The 16,034-nt window shown below is 46.1% G+C and overlaps 2 protein-coding genes across 18 annotated transcripts in view; one reads left to right on the top strand and one right to left on the bottom strand.

Moving 5' to 3' along the window:
* AGAP1 (ArfGAP with GTPase domain, ankyrin repeat and PH domain 1) overlaps positions 1-16,034 on the bottom strand; it is a 641,254-nt gene that overhangs the window by 235,974 nt on the left and 389,246 nt on the right. For all 17 annotated transcript variants that reach the window (XM_054679587.1, XM_054679588.2, XM_054679589.2 and 14 more), the window contains one exon: positions 11,525-11,629. In XM_054679587.1, the coding sequence (XP_054535562.1) occupies positions 11,525-11,629 (105 nt within the window). The remainder of the gene's footprint in view (positions 1-11,524; positions 11,630-16,034) is intronic.
* On the top strand, positions 12,587-12,730 carry LOC129143385 (thymosin beta-10-like). The gene has a single exon (XM_054679593.2). The coding sequence runs from the start codon at positions 12,599-12,601 to the stop codon at positions 12,728-12,730; it is 132 nt and encodes a 43-aa protein (XP_054535568.1). The 5' UTR covers positions 12,587-12,598.

The raw sequence follows: 16,034 nt of genomic DNA, 5'->3' as shown, positions 1-16,034 counted from the left end.
CAGAACCGGAAACCACAACTGATGCCCAGCTCAGTGTTCTTTGACCTGCACACCAGAAGGATCAGCTAAGAGAGGAGCTGACTCACACTTTAGAATCAAGGAGGGAAGAGATCTTAAGATGGAAGGAGGTAATTTAGATTTGCAAGCCACAAAGTTCCAATACCTTTACTTCACAATCTACAAGTTGAAATGAAGTTGTGCCCATAGCTGTGTGTGTGTGTGTGTGTACATGTGCATGTGTATGTGTATGTTTAAGTGTGTGTGTGTATGATGTATGTATGGTCCTATGCATGTGTTCACAATACATTTTCACATCCATTTTCTGTTGGAAGCTGCTTCAAATCCTATCTTGGGAAGAGGCAGAGCTGCAGTATGACTTGAAGTAGGCAATATCTACACGTCAAGGTTCTTGGGGTGACATTCACACCACTGGCTTGAAGGGCCAGATATCCCTGTGAAAGCAATCCATGCGGAAAGCTGGACTCTGGCTGTTCCCAGGGAAGCGAAGAACATCACAGACTCAAGGATGTGAGTGTAAGCTCTGTTCAATGGGGATTATCTCTTCGGTCCCAAGAATAGCCAACCAACTGGGGATTCTTCCTGCTTCCCCCGAGCTGACTCCTGCCAGTCTTAGAAACTTGCAGAAACACCCGTTGCGGTTCATATTGTTTACAAAAGCATTCCCATTTGCCTAAAACAGGCAGCTCAGGCTAGAACAGCAATGCTGGTTTGTTGCTATAGTTACAGATCTTTGTTCTTTAATATCTGTATAATCTCCTCATATACCTCTAAATGGATTGTTTTTTGGATTCCAGTGATGTGTTTAGATTTTGCAGCATTTGTAATAATGCCATGTGAGGCAGTGATTACGTGTGTGTGTGTGTGTGTGTGTGTGTGTTCACCCAACCCTATGTCAGTTTAGGGAGGTCATGTTGTAAGACATGGTGAGTACTGTTAGTCTCAATCACACCACAATCTGTAGAGCACAGCCAGGATTGTCAATGTTGAGGGCTGGAGTCCAGGAAGTTCAGGAGCAAAGATGCTGAAGGAGTCACATGATTGGAAACTTCATTGTGGTGGCACTCAAGTCACTGTGACCGGTGTGTACTAAGCAATACCTATGTGCCACTCACATGACAGCCCCTGGGCAGACTGTGGGGAACACAGCCCTCCTCCTCAATGACATACACTAGATGGGGCAGAAAGGGACATTCTCGCCGGAGGCAATGATGTACACTAGATGGGGCCTGGGAATCAGGGAGGGCCATGAAGGCACATCTGCATGATGGACACGGCGCACTCTCATGATGGACACGCCACACCCACGCCACAGACATGGTGCACCCTCGTGGACACGCCACACCCACGCCACAAACATGGCGCACCCTTATGATGGACATGGTGCACCCGCGCCACAGACACAGCTCTCCCTTATGGACATGGCACACCCACACCACAGACACGCTACACCCACGCCACAGACACAGCACACCCTTATGATGGACACGGCATACCCACACCACAGACAAGCCACACCCATGCCACAGACACGGCACACCTGCGCCACAGACACGCTACACCCACGCCACAGACATGGCGCTTCCTTATGATGGACACGGCACACCCGCGCCACAGACACGGCGCTTCATTATGATGGACATGGCACACCCACGCCACAGACACGGTGCTTCATTATGATGGACATGGCACACCCACGCCAAAGACACAGCGCTCCCTTATGATGGACACGGTGCACCCTTATGATGGACAGGGCACACCACGCCACAGACATGGCGCACCCTTATGATGGACACAGCACATGAAAGGCCAAAGGACAGCTCCAAGCACCTTAGCTTATGACCAAGATAGCAAGATGAAATAATTTTTGATCTTAAGATGAATCACGCCTTCTGCAGCAGCGTGCCACAGACTTGACATGTCTGACTACGCTCTTCTCGGTAAGAAAGGGAGGTCTGTCTTTTCGGTCATCCCAGCTTCACATCTGAAAATCTGGCCTTCACATTTGTCAATCCAGTAGCCTGAACAGGAGTTATTCTGACTGTTTCAATGTTCTGGGGAAACCAGTGAAAAGTTTCTCTGAGTGTAAATGAATATTCACGACCTCAAGAAGTCTGAGGTCCACCCTAGCAGACAGTGAAGGTGGGTGAAGAGACGGATCACAGATTCTTCGTGAAATCTTCAATCCTCAAGTAAAATGTTGCAGTCCTACGTGAGGAATTCGTGTATTTACAAAGGCAATTACAGGCACTGAGCACAGTCACGAGCTGCTATTCTTATAGCATAGGTATCTTTTTTTTTTTTCTTGAATGATTTCTTTTGAGGAAAATACCTACTTAGGAATCATCACAGATCTTTTTGTTGTCTTTACATCAGTAAAGAAGTGGGTCTTCTGTCTGATTTTGAAACTAGAAACTTTCTGAAATCTGCATTCTGATGATAATTTTAGAGAGTCCAAGTTTGGCTGCCCTGGCTTTGAAAGAACAAAACCAAACCTTGATGACACACAGAATCAAAGGGTTTATGTGTTGCAGGAGAGTCCAAGCCACTCAGTTAGAAATTAACCTGACTAGTAATGAAAAGAAGAAAAGCTCTTTAACAATTTTAAAGGAGGAAAATTTAAGAAGGAAAATTCCAGTATTGCAGGTCAGGGAGAAACGACAGAGCCACAGCTGTTTTAATCTGGGCACACGCAGAATGGAAAGGAATCTAAGAAGGACTTTTTTTTTTTTTTTTTTTTTTTTGAGATGGGAGTCTCACTCTGTTGCCGAGGCTGGAGTGCAGTGGCACCACGTCGGCTCACTGCAACCTCCGTCTCCTGGGTTCAAGCAATTCTCCTGCCTCAGCCTCCCAAGTAGCTGGGATTACAGGCACTCACCAGCACACCCGGCTAGTTTTTATATTTTTAGTAGAGATGGGGTTTCACCATATTGGCCAGGCTGGTCTTGAACTCCTGACCTCAGGTGATCCATCCACCTCAGCCTCCCAAAGTGCTGGGATTACAGGTGTGAGCCACCACGCCCGGCCAGAAGGAGGTTTTTTAAAAGTCTGAGCAGTTCATGCACGTCTGCCAGGTATGGCCCGGAGGGGAGGAGTTTCACAGCTACCAAACGACCTCCTGAGGAAGCCCAGAGAGCCAGGACCGGAACGCAGGTGAGCTTTCCTGGACAGGGGCACCGTGAAGTCCTTGGCTTGACCGTGAGGCCACTCAGCTCATCCTTCCAGGTCCACTTAGGAATCTCACTGCACACATCTTTGTCAGCAGGAACTGCAGCCTTGCACTCGACGGCCGTGCTTGCGACATGGAAGATGAATAGGTGGCCACGCTGAACTGTGAAGCCCTGAGGTCCAAGTTCTTTCTCATTATGCCTCCATTTTTCTATCAAGGTGCTCCCTAAGGCTCACATTTAAGTCCACAGAAAGGGACTCTCAGGGTCTTAGAACAGGCTGCCCTCGATCCACCTCAACTGTGATCCAGCAAAGTGTCTGAAAACCATGAGACACTCATATATATTTCCCCCAAGAAAGTTAAGCAGTTGGGGCTTTTTAAAGGTCTTGGAGACATACAATTTTTCAAAGACACAAAAATGTAGACCGCAGAGCAGCAGCATCAGCCAGCGTGCTTGCTTTGACCGTGTCAGTCTTATTTAAATGTTTAGGGTTACCATTGCAAAATGCGAAGTGGAGATAAAGGAGCTGTTAGGGTGGTCAGTACTGCAGCAAGTGCGGCCAGGTCCCAGATTGCCTGGGACTTCCCTGATGTTAGCTATGAAAGTCCTGCACCCTGGGAACCCCTCAGTCCTGCAGAAAACCAGGGCAGTTGGCCACTCCATTAAGGCAGTTTCATTCATTATTTGGTTGAGCTTTCTATCTGTTATCTCAACTGGGTTTTGGTTTCATTTAATAATAGCATCTTGAGAAAGAAAGATGAATTAGCTGAGGTTTTTTTTTTTTTTTTTTTGAGCCTCAGTTTTAGTCTTACACCCAGTAGCTTCGACTTCAGGACAGCGTTTTCCTTAGAAATCCAACTAACTCCATTAGCTTGAGTTTGCTGAGAGTTTTTGGTGAAAGTTTTAGAGCTCACACTCTTCAGAGTCTGAAGTGACCTAGAAGACAATGTCATCAAACTTCCTACCCAGTGAAAGAATTCGTTCTCCATGTTTCTAAAACGGACACCTTCCAGCCAGTTTCCCAATGTCTACCTTCAAACGCACCCACTAGAATGGATGTAGCCTGAGCGTATGCAGCAGGGCACCTCTGTGTGATCTGAAAGCTATGCAGGTGTGCTCCAGCTCCTGGACAGGCTGGGCAGCCCCCGCCCACTGTCAACTGGTGGCTGAACATACTCTGTGAGGGAAGCAATGATGTGGACGCTGTAGGTTCATTCACCCCTCCCCACTCTGGTGCTGTCCTTGTTCTCCTGCCCCACCACTGGCCTTTAGGAATAACCACAGCTGGGCACAGTGGCTCATGCCTATAATCCCAGCACTTTGGGAGGCTGAGGCGGGTGGATCACTTGAGGTCAGGAGTTTGAGACCAGCTTAGGCAACATGGTGCAATCCCATCTCTACTAAAACAAAAAATTAGCCAGGCGTGGTGGTGCATGCCTGTAATCCCAGCTACTTGGGAAGCTGAGGCAGGAGAATCACTTGAACCCAGAGGTTGCAGTGAGCTGAGATCGTGCCACTGCACTCCAGCCTGGGGGACAGAGTAAGACTCTGTCTTTAAAAAAAAAAAAGGTAATAACTACAGTGGAAATCTACCATCACTTCCTCCTGTACCCATACCTCCTTCTCTCAACCTACACAGCATGGAAGTGCAGGGACCCCATCATCCTGAGGCAGCCAATGCTAACACCTCCTAAGCCTTTGGGGAAGAGCTGAAGGAGGCTGGGAGATGTGGCTGTGGGTGATGGCTGGGGTCAAGACTTCATAGAACCCAAGCTGAGCAGATCTGGGGCCTGCAGGTATCACTGGCATAAACTTTCAGGGAGCTTTCTTAGTCTGAGTTGGCTCAACGTTTTGCTTCTTTTCCCCTCTGATTTCCAGGGAAATTATCACATCCTATGACCTGGCTATTCCATAAGCAATTCTATTCCACTGCTTAGAAACAGAGGTTCTCTCCTAAGAAAAAGGTTTGAGGTTTTCAACAACAGGAAACAGACCTGGGGAAAAAGGTTTCCCTCCACATCTTCCATCTGTGGTGTAGGTAGGGTATGTAGATTTAGCTTATGTCCTAAGTAAAGGACAGAGTGAGGTTGAGCTGCGTGTCAAAGGAAATAGGGATTGCTAGTCTCCTAACAGTCTTTGTAAGGACTGAGCTTGGGGCTCAGGGCAAAAAAAAAAAAAGAGAAAGACACTTTTGGGGGATGACGAGAAAGGAAAGAGAAATCCAAAGCAATTAAGTGGGAAGGAAAGTGACATCCCAGGGCCACCGCCCAGCTGAAGTCCCTTGTCATGATCTTCTGCACGTAGAAAGCTGCCCCAGTTCTGAGGGAGACACGCAGTCCCTGGGGATCAGTATTCATGAGGTTCCCAGGCAGCCAACCCATTCTAGGTACATTTTCAGCCTCACGCCAGCCCCACGGTGTCCTGCAATGTCAGGTGCCCTGCAATGTCAGGTGCCCCGCAATGTCACGTGCCCCCAGTTTCATGACTGGCTGCTTTGTTTTGAAGCCACAGTTTCAAAGAGCAGGTCATCCTGCTGGGATTCCACGAGCTTGGTGCACAGCACGGCCACCTACCGACTGTTTGTTTGGCCAAGAGCTGGGTTTATTTTCGAGCACACTGATGTGTGGAAAACATCTGTCTGGGACTGATACTCGAAGTTCGTGTCCAAAGGTGATCGATCTTTCACACAAACACTTCCGTGGACACTTGTGCAATAAGCAAACCGTGTTCAGATACCTCAGGAATCGAACTGACCTCTTCAGGGAGATCTTTTTCTAAGGGCATCTAATGAAGACATTGAAAAACCCTCACCCAGAGTTTTTGGCAAGGTTAGGAAATGGTCAGTCTCCTGCTTCCACAGTGTGCGAAGGAACTGAAAGCCAGAGCTCCCCACTACTGGGGTGTCTTTCCCAAACAAAGGTATGAGGATGCTGGCACTGCTGGGAGCACGCAGGAGCTGAGGTGGCCACAGGGAAGGCTGGGGCAGTGGGTGGCCGCTCTACCCGACAGCAACAAATGCTGTACCTGCCTCTATCAACTTTTTTTTTTTTTTTTTTTTAAAGACAGGGTCTCACATGGTCGCCCAAGCTGGAGTGCAGTGGCATGATCATAGCTCACTGTGAAGCCCTGACCTCCTGGCTCAAGTGATCCTCCTGCCTCAGCCTCCTGAGTAGCTGGGACTACAGGTGTGCTCCACCACGCCTTGCTCATTTTTTTATTTGTTGTAGAGATGGGGTCTCTCCATGTTGCCCAGGCTGGTCTATCAACTCGGCCCTTGCTTGCCCGTCTTGTCTAGGGAGGACTGGTTGGGGAGCTCGCCTGGGAATTTAATTTGGTTGACTAATGCAGGAGCTGTGTGGAGCAGCCCTAGGAGAGGAGTCGAGCCTTCTAGACCCTCCTATCCCACACAGGCAATCCTCTGACATCGGCTACTACGCCTGAGCATCCCTGTGTCAGAGGGAGAAAGACAAGGGTGGTAAAGACCCTTGATTCCACCTTCTGGGTTTGATCTTAAAGAACAAATAATCCTGAGATCCTCCTGAACTACCCGCTCCCCTGCCCCCTGCCCATAACCACATTGGCCTATTCCGTTTAAACTTGACTCAGTTGTTTACGCTTCCTCCAATGTTCCTTGTGTGCAAGATCCTCTCCCCAGCTCTCTGAATTTAACATGATAAGCAAATGGAAGGAGGCTGCTGGTGGCACCAGGGTGCAGCCTCACGGGGACTGTGAGCGGCACACACGTGGACAGAAGATAAATGTCTGTGCCGGAAGGGAGAGGTCTCACCACCACGAGCAAGCGCTGGCGGTGATGGGCTGCCACACGGCCCTACCTCATCTCTGTCTGAATCTTCCACGTTTAATACAACTGCAAGCCTGGCGCTCTCAAGTCAGCACCCCATAATAGAAGTATTAGCTGATTAGAATCCCGTCTCCCCAAAAGCATGCTAGTTTCCTTTTTAGTCCACTAATTACCTGGGCTTCTTAAGTTAGTGGTATACACCAGGAATTGGTACAGCAACCTCACTATTGATACCCGCTTACGTCTTTGTAGAAAACTCTAAAAATATCTGATGATTTGGCCGGGATTTTTTTTCCTGGGCTCTGTGGAAAAGAACGGGCTGTAGGCTATGCTATATGAGATCAATGCAGGCCCCTGCTCCGGGGGCTCTTGTGTTGGAACCTGGGCCCCATCTGCCTTTGAGAGAAAAGGTGGATGAGAATAGTGTTCTCAGAAACCAGATAACATTTTCCTCTAGTGTAAAAGAGGGAGTTATTCTGGTCCGCTGACAGGTTAACATCTACTTTTAATGACTTGATATAGGTCTACAGAGGCTGGACATGGGCCCGAATCCCAGAGGAGAGAAAAGGAGGCAGGTTCCCATGTTCAGACAATAGGGTGTTACCAGGGAGAGGCCCCACTTCACGCTGTGGTCAGTAATAGAGTTAGGAGCAACAATAATGACTCTGAAACCCAAACACCAGCAATCCTGGCAGCTTTCCCAACACTTGACCACTTATGCCACCACTGCATGTGGCCAATGACTCTCAGTGGTCCTTCTGCCGTAATACATCCCAGAGATAGCCAAGGATGTGGGTGTCACAGCGTGGTCCGTGTTTAACTGAGATCATCTGGTTCTACGATCTTTTGAAATTTTCCAGACTGAGATAACTGGGTCACTCTCACGGTGTAAAATTTTGGGACCTGAACTAGCAACACATTTGCACATTCTCAAGTTTCTTATGAAGGAAAATCTGGATTCGGCTCATGGGTGTCCCATTGAATGCCTCTTCCCATTTTGAACCAAGACCACCAGACTAACTTAGCTGGTGTGGGTCAGCACTTCCCCTAACAACTCACAGCAGAACAGACTCGTATGCACCTGTCAGAGAATACACCTGGAAGTCACTGCCTCTCCACACTTTTATCCAATGCTTGGCTGTGAAAATGAAACCCATGAAGGATTACATGGAAGGTCATGCCATCTCTTCAGGCTCTAGTGATTCAAATCCATTCCTGGATTAAGCCCCTTCCATAGGGAACTATGTACCTGCATCAAAAATTTCAGTTCCAAGGAGACTGGCATTAAAAGGATTGCATCTGAAAATGACCTTGGCTCTTGCTTGCTATACCATTATACAACAAAGCCCCATTGCGCCCCTCTTCTGTACTCCAGTAAGATTCATGCATACTTATGAATGAAGGAGAAAGGATGGAATTGGCAAACACTGAGGGACATCACAAAAAAAAGCCTGTGGATAGGAGAATTTTTGAAGAACTGGTTGTGATTATATACTCAAGAGATTGGATGAAAAGCAAACAGGCTTTAGGCCTCCTAAGGGAATCTTCTGATATATATCGTTGTTACCATATCTGCCCCTTGGCAAGAAGCAGCAAATATCCCTTCGACTGAGCCTGAGCTCAGCAGTGAGCATATGTTGACTGGAAATGTGTCGTCCATCAGCTCTCACTTTTTACTGGTCAGTGAGTCTTACCAAGAATGATATTTTGATTGCACTTCTCTAACTTACATAAAGCGACTGGTTCAATAGTTAGACCTCTGCTCTCTGACAGGGTCCTTAGGAGGAGCTAAGCCAGCAACAGGGCAGCCCGGCCACTGCTGATGGAGCAACTTTGCAGAGAGAACCCAGGGAAGACCCAGTGCCTCGCTGTTGTTCTGATGGATGGAAGCTGGGTGTGGAGAGGGCTGCAGAACTGGAGACCTACATGGGGCAGTCCTGGAGAGATGCCGACCTGGTCCCAGGTGGGCGTCATGGAATGGGTATTACATCTCTTCGATCTGAAGGCCCCCTGGAGAACCAGTCTGACTATATTCCAAAACTAAACTAGCAGGACACTGAGCACAAAGGAATTTCCTTACTACAATAAAGAATACCTATGTAAGAATCTATCCATATCTGCATCTCGAATCCCACTGAATAGTAACGCATGGGAGGTGCTCTCAGTAACAACAGAAACTAGTGAGAGATGCCGACGGAAGACCTGCTTTGCTGCGTGGTTCTGAAAGGTGTAGCTATGCTAAAAGACAAGGAGACAAGGGCAACTCAAGACACCAGCAAGCGAACTCAGCATCAAGGTTCCCATATGCTACCTATCATATTAGGAAAAGCTCTTCCTTCTGAAGGTAAATGTTCTTGAGAGGGCAGAGAAAAGGCTCTCTTATACACTGCTGGATGAGATAAACTGATACAACCTTTCTGGGAATTTGACAAAATACAGCAAAAACCATGAAAGCACATGCAACTCTTCAACGCAGGAAGCCAATTGCTAGGAATGTATCCTAGGCAAATTGGACAAGGGGACAGAGAGATAAACAGCGGAACGTTGATTAGAGTTCTTTATGACAGTGAAAAAACTGAAAGTAAATTTATCTGCCAAGGTTCATTTTTCAGATACCGTGGGATCAATGAAGGCACATCCACACAGTGGAATATTATATAATCATTAAAAATGGCGGTGTACAAGTATATTTCTTGACATGAAAATATCTACCATGAGTGAGGAAGGCAGGCTGTGGGCAGTGTATACACAGTGACCATGTGCTTGTGGAAGGAAAGAGAAATATACATAGAAATAGCCAGGAGTATGCACCCTAAAATGTGAAGTCAGGTTCCCTAGGTGGTATTTTAGGAATGATATTAATTTTCTTCAATATGCTATTTCTAACTTCTCATCAATAACTGTGCCATTTTACAAAGCATTTCAAAATTTTAAAAATTAATAGCTTGGCTGGGTGTCATGGCTCATGACTGTAATCCTAGCACATTGGGAAGGCGAGGTTAGGCAGATTGCTTGAGGCCAGGAATTCAAAACTAGCCTGGGCAACAGAGGGAGACCCAGTCTCTACCAAAAAATACAAAAAATACTGCTGCTGCTGCTGCTGCTGCTGCTGCTGTGACTATTACTACTAGCCTGACACAGTGATATAAAGTTGCCTTTTGTTATCTGTGGATTCTGAATGTGCAGATTCAATCAACTGTGGATTAAAAATATTCAAAAGAAGGCCAGGCGCGGTGGCTCAAACCTGTAATCCCAGCATTTTGGGAGGCCGAGGCAGGCGGATTTCTTGAGGTCAGGAGTTCAAGACCAGCCTGGCCAACATGGTGAAACCACGTTTCTACTAAAAACACAAAAAAATTTAGCTGGGCATGGTGGCAGGCACCTGTAATTCCAGCTATTTGGGAGGCCAAGGCAGGAGAATTGCCTGAACCCAGGAGGCAGAGGTTGCAGTGAGCCAGGATCGCGCCACTGCACTCCAGCCTGGGAGACAGAGTGAGACTCCTCTCAAAAAAAAAAAAAAAAAAAAAAAAAAAAAAGTGAAAAATAACCTAATACAACAGTGAAAAATTATACAAATAAAAAACAATAGTATAGCAACTATTTACAGAGAATTTACATTCTATTACATATTATAAGTAATCTAGAGATGACTTTAAAGTATAGAGGATGATACTCTCAGGTTATATGCAGATACTATGCCATTTAATATAAGGGACTCGACCACCATGGATTTTGGTATCCAAGGCAGATCCCAGAATCCATCCCCCATAGATACTGAGGGACAATGGAATCGAATGACGACTTCCACCATATATTCTAATCTACACATTTCTCTGCATCAAGTAAGAGTTATGGAATGTGTTGCTATGAAACTAGAACACCCCAACTTTAAATTTTATCAAGGGTAGAATGTCTGCATTTTTTTATATTTTATCAATGGGTAGAACGTCTGCATTTCTTCCCCAAGAATAAAGTTAATTTTGTTTATACATCTATCTTATACACCACGGATATAACAAACTTATATGTAACACAAACTTACATATAACACAAAGAGGAAAGTTTCTTTTGCCTAATGCACTGGAATGTGTTATCTGACAATAAAAGCTGAGTCATGAATTGCATTTGACTTCTGATTATTGTTCACAGCTTTTCAAAGCTAAATCCTGGGTTCAAATGTAATTGTTTCCTTCATTCTCGATTTTCAGATAGACCACTCTTCTCTCCTTTCTCTTTTCTCCTTGCCCCTGTCTTTTTACTCTCATCTAAAATTTTACTTCATCTGTGCCTTTTATTGTAATTCTTTGTAGAATTGGAAAGCCACAGACTGACTGGTAGGGAGGGGAAGAGAGAAAGACATATGGTCTAGTGGAGTGTGAGGGGCAGGGTTATTTATCTCACAGTTGAGCAGGAGACCAAATACGACTTTCACTTCAAACAGAGACAAGAGGCTGGGCTGCTGGTAGGTTCCCCTTCCCCACAGTGTTTAGTTGAGGTCTGCAGCTGTTAATTGCTCCGAGGGGGCTATACTCACATGTAAACTGGGATGATAGGTCAGCACGCCATTGTCACACAGGGTGACATATTTCTTTTTCCACTCTTTATTCAACGATTTGCCACTTCGCTTCAACAGCATGCCCTACAAGGGAAAAAGAGCCAAACAGAAATTCTAATGTAAATAAAAAAAAGAAAAGGCAGGTACACAGGCAACATATACATTCAAGTTCTGTGTGTGTGCAGAACTTCACTCTGTGATACTGGCGAATGCTAAAAGATGTGCCATTAGTTCAACAAATATGACACAAACACACTGAGACGTGCTACACTAGATCTTTTGGATAATTAACTGCTAAACACACAGGAAACGCCTAAAGGTATAACGTTTTAAAGAAAGAAACCCCAGGCTGGGCACGGTGTAAGGATCGTTTGAGCCCAAGAGTTCGAGACCAGCCTGGGTAAGATGCTGACACCCCCATCTCTAAAAAATAAATAAATAAATAAAATTAGCTGGGCACGGTGGTGTGCTTCTGTAATCCCAGTTACGTGGGGGGTTGAGGTGGGAGGATCTCTTGAGCCCAGGAGGTTGAGGTGGCAGTGAGCTATGATTGTACCACCGTACTCCAGCCTGGGTGACAATGCGAGTGAAAGAAAGAGAGAGGAGAGACAAAGAGAAAAAGAAAGAACAAACTAAAAAAACTGCATTAACCAGGCCGGGCACGGTGGCTCACGCCTGTAATCCCAGCACTTTGGGAGGCCGAGGTGGGCAGATCACCTGAGGTCAGGAGTTTGAGGCCAGCCTGGCCAACCATGGCCAATACTGGTGAAACCCTGTCTCTACTAAAAATACAAAAATTAGCTGGACGCAGTGGTGGGCACCTATAATCCCAGCTACTCGGGAAGGCTGAGCAGGGGAATTGCTTGAACCCAGGAGGCAGAGTGTTGCAGTGAGCTAAGAGCCCGCCACTGCACTACAGCCTGGGCTCTAGCGGGAGACTCCGCCAAAAAAAAAAAAAAACCCCCCAAAAAAAAACAAAGAAACAACAGCAACAAAAAAAAAAACAAACAAACCAGCGGGCTCGGAGCGGATGGTACCGATTGTTTTAAGAAAATGGCAGACAAACCAGACATGGGGGGAATCGCCAGCTTCAACAGGGCCAAGCTGAAGAAAACGGAGACGCAGGAGAAGAACACCCTGCCGACCAAAGAGACCACTGGGCAGAAGCGGAGTGAAATTTCTTAAGAGCCCGGAGGATTTCCTGCCCTCGTCATCCTTAAGACCCCAGTCATGATGTGGAGGAAGAGCGACCTGCAAGATGGACACGAGCCACAAGCTGCACTGTGAACCTGGGCACTCTGCACCGATGCCACTGGCCTGTGGGTCTCTGAAGGACCACCCCCAATCAGATTGCCAAATTCTCTGGTTTGCCCCAGGACATTATAGAAAATTATTTCTATGAATAATGAAAATAAAACACACCTTGTAGCCAAAAAGAACAAAAACAAAAACAACCAAACACACAAAAAAACCACCAAAACAAAACAAAACAAAAACCACAAAAAAACCCCAGAAAAACCCAAACTGCATTAAGTGTATGCTCACCTTATATTTGTAAAGAAGAATTTTTTTTACAGTTTCCTTCATTTCAGATTTTTTATTAAAACCAAAATTCCACTGGCAAATTTCAGTAACAGTATTTAATAGATGAATCTCATGTAATTTACTCTAATTCATTTTTAATGAAATCATATTAGGCCTCCTTGAAAACCACTCAGAATTTGAAACCAACACATTTTTGAAGTCATGTTTAATCCAGTCTTCTTAAACGGTGGTTGAGAATTTCTTCTTGTTTTAACACCAATTCCCAGCAAGCCTTGCTCCACCTTGACAGGCTTCCCTTTGTTAAGGAAGCTGACGGCCAACACTGAGCTTGGGCAGGCCCCACACCTTGAGCTGGGATTCTCTCCTGCTCAGCCTGGGCTCCATGCCTGTCCAGCTCAGTCCCTTTCAATGGCAGCGTTCACATCGGGAGTCTCTGTATCTGTCTTCCTCCCTTCTCATCTAACTCTGGCCCATGTTAACCAAGAAAAATGGAACAATCTCTTTACTTCCTCTTCTCCTACCCTTTTATAAACTTATGTAACCTTAATACGACTGAGAGAGCATAAGACTCAGGCTAGTTAATTCACCTGGACTGAGGCAGAAGGAAAGTTATGAGTTTTGAAATACAAGAAGACGCTTTGAGAAAGCCGAGATGCCCCACGAGTCACCTTCAGAACTTTTCCCAGCCTCCATCGACCTCCTAAATTCTGCTATCTTTCAAGAATTACAACATAAGAATGAATAATTATTATGGGATATAATTGAGTTCAAGTCCAATTAATTACCAATACTGTGACAATACTGTTTTTTATTTACTAAATCGTAGCCAAGTTTCACAAACTTAATAAAGTATGAGCCAGCTTGGGGCTGCAATCACCATTAGACATTGTTGCTTAAGGGAAAATATTTGAGTTTGAAACGACTTTAGAAGATGATTTCTTTGCAAGTTCTTATTAACGGAAACGTGGCAAAATGTGGCACACATTGATTTCTTGGAATCTAAATCGCTATACACCAAATATGGAACTGAGACCAATCAACCCAACGAAGCCCACAGGAAAATGCTACTAAGTTGCAAACCAAGACAATAAGGGCTTCCTTGCATGGCAGGAATTAGAGCAGGGCAGTCACCATCAGCGATGCAGTAATAAACAAGCAATTGCTTCAACTCATGGGAGACCCCTCTCCAGTGGGATTCCCGTGGATTTTAAAACTTAGCATAACAAAGCCTCACTCAAGTTCTTTTTTTTTTTTTTTTTTTTTTTTTTTTTTTTTTTTTTGAGACGGAGTCTCGCTCTGTCGCCCAGGCTGCAGTGCAGTGGCGCGATCTCAGCTCACTGCAAGCTCCGCCTCCCAGGTTCAAGTGATTCTCCTGCCTCAGCCTCCAGAGTAGCTGGGATTACAGGCAAATGACACCATGCCTGGCTAATTTTTTATTTTTATTTTTTTGTATTTTTAGTAGAAATGGGGTTTCACCATGTTAGCCAGGTTGGTCTTGAACTGCTGACCTCAGGTGATCCACCCGCCTCGCCTTCACTCAAGTTCTCCAGTGGGCTCCCATTTTTCCGTCATTCATTTCAGATGGAATTCCAACAATGCCAGGGCCACGGTCTCTGGTGTCACCAGGAGATTACAGATGCTCCAGGCTTCATTCAGAAAGCTTCATCCCTTCCCACTCAGACAAATGCTGGCCACGACGCACACCCCCGGGGCTCCATGCAGATGGATTTGCACCACTCTTCTGGCTGGCGTGTGGGAGGTACTTTCGTGAGCAAATCACATCCTCAAAATTGTCCTGCCCCCAGTGAAGGCTACGAGGACTTATTTGTTAAGGAAAAAGGGGGAAACAGTCTAATCGGGAGGCATGTGAAGACATCATTTCATAGCTTTCTGAGGAACTAAATTAGGCTGAATTAAAACTTTAAAAAAAAAAAAAAAGGCCGGAGTGCAGTGATGCTATCATAGCTCCTTGTGGCCTTGAACTCTTGGGCTCAAGTGATCCTCCCTCCTTCCTCCTGAGTAGCTTGGGACTACAGGCGTGCACCATCCTGTTTGGCTAATTTTTTTATTTCTGTTTTTTGTAGAGATAAGGTCTCGCTCTGTTGCCCAGGTTGGAGTGCAGTGTACTGATGCAATTATAGCTCACTGCAACCTTGAACTTTCCAGCTCAAGCAATTCTCCTGCCCCAGCCTCCTCCGAGTAGCTAGGACTACACACACACGCCACCATGTCTGTCTAATTTTTTATTTTATTTTTTGTAGAGACAGGGTCTCATCATCTTGCCCAGGCTGGTCTCAAACTCCTGGGCTCAAGCAATCCTCCCACCATGGCTTCCCAAAAGTGCTGGGGTAACAGGGGAGTGAGCCACCATGCCTCGCTTAGGTCTTTAGAAAGTGCTGGATGACAGGGAGTGAGCCACTGTGCCCGGCCTACGCTGATTTTCTTTTGATCCTAGGAAAACTCTCAATAAACTTAAGATCTTATTAAATAAGTAAACTTAACTTAAACTCTACGTCTTGCCAGGGGGGATAATCTTGGATTATAGGCACTATTCAAATGCTGCGTAAGTGGCAGGACTACAGAATACCCTGGCCTCTTAGGAGTCATATTTCTGCCTTCCAGCCTTGGCCCCAGTTGGGTTTATTATCTGACCCCCCCAAGAATTGCTGTGGCGACCAAGAGCCACTTGGCTGCCCCGCTTGCCACGTCATGGCTGTGGTCTAGCTGGGCTGGGGCAGGTGCACTTTTCTTTCAGTGGCTGGAGCACTACCCCACGCTCAGCCCGGCTGTGCAGTCATGTCTCCTGCTCCCCAAAGGAACAAGTCAGGGGCAGCAAAGTTATGGAAGCCATGGCTCCCTGAAAGCCAGGACTGAGTTACACAGGGGAAGTGTCTTGTTAGCTAACGGAACGTGGCAGGGCCAGCTCTCCTGCTGTCTTCACTCC

Source organism: Pan troglodytes, chromosome 13 (assembly GCF_028858775.2).
Source record: "Pan troglodytes isolate AG18354 chromosome 13, NHGRI_mPanTro3-v2.0_pri, whole genome shotgun sequence".
NCBI classification, from domain to species: domain Eukaryota; kingdom Metazoa; phylum Chordata; class Mammalia; order Primates; family Hominidae; genus Pan; species Pan troglodytes.
This window is presented reverse-complemented; position numbering and strand designations above follow the sequence as displayed.

Excerpts from the sequence above, each read along its gene's own strand:
- LOC129143385 (XM_054679593.2), top strand. The coding sequence starts at position 12,599 with ATGGCAGACAAACCAGACATGGGGGGAATCGCCAGCTTCAACAGGGCC.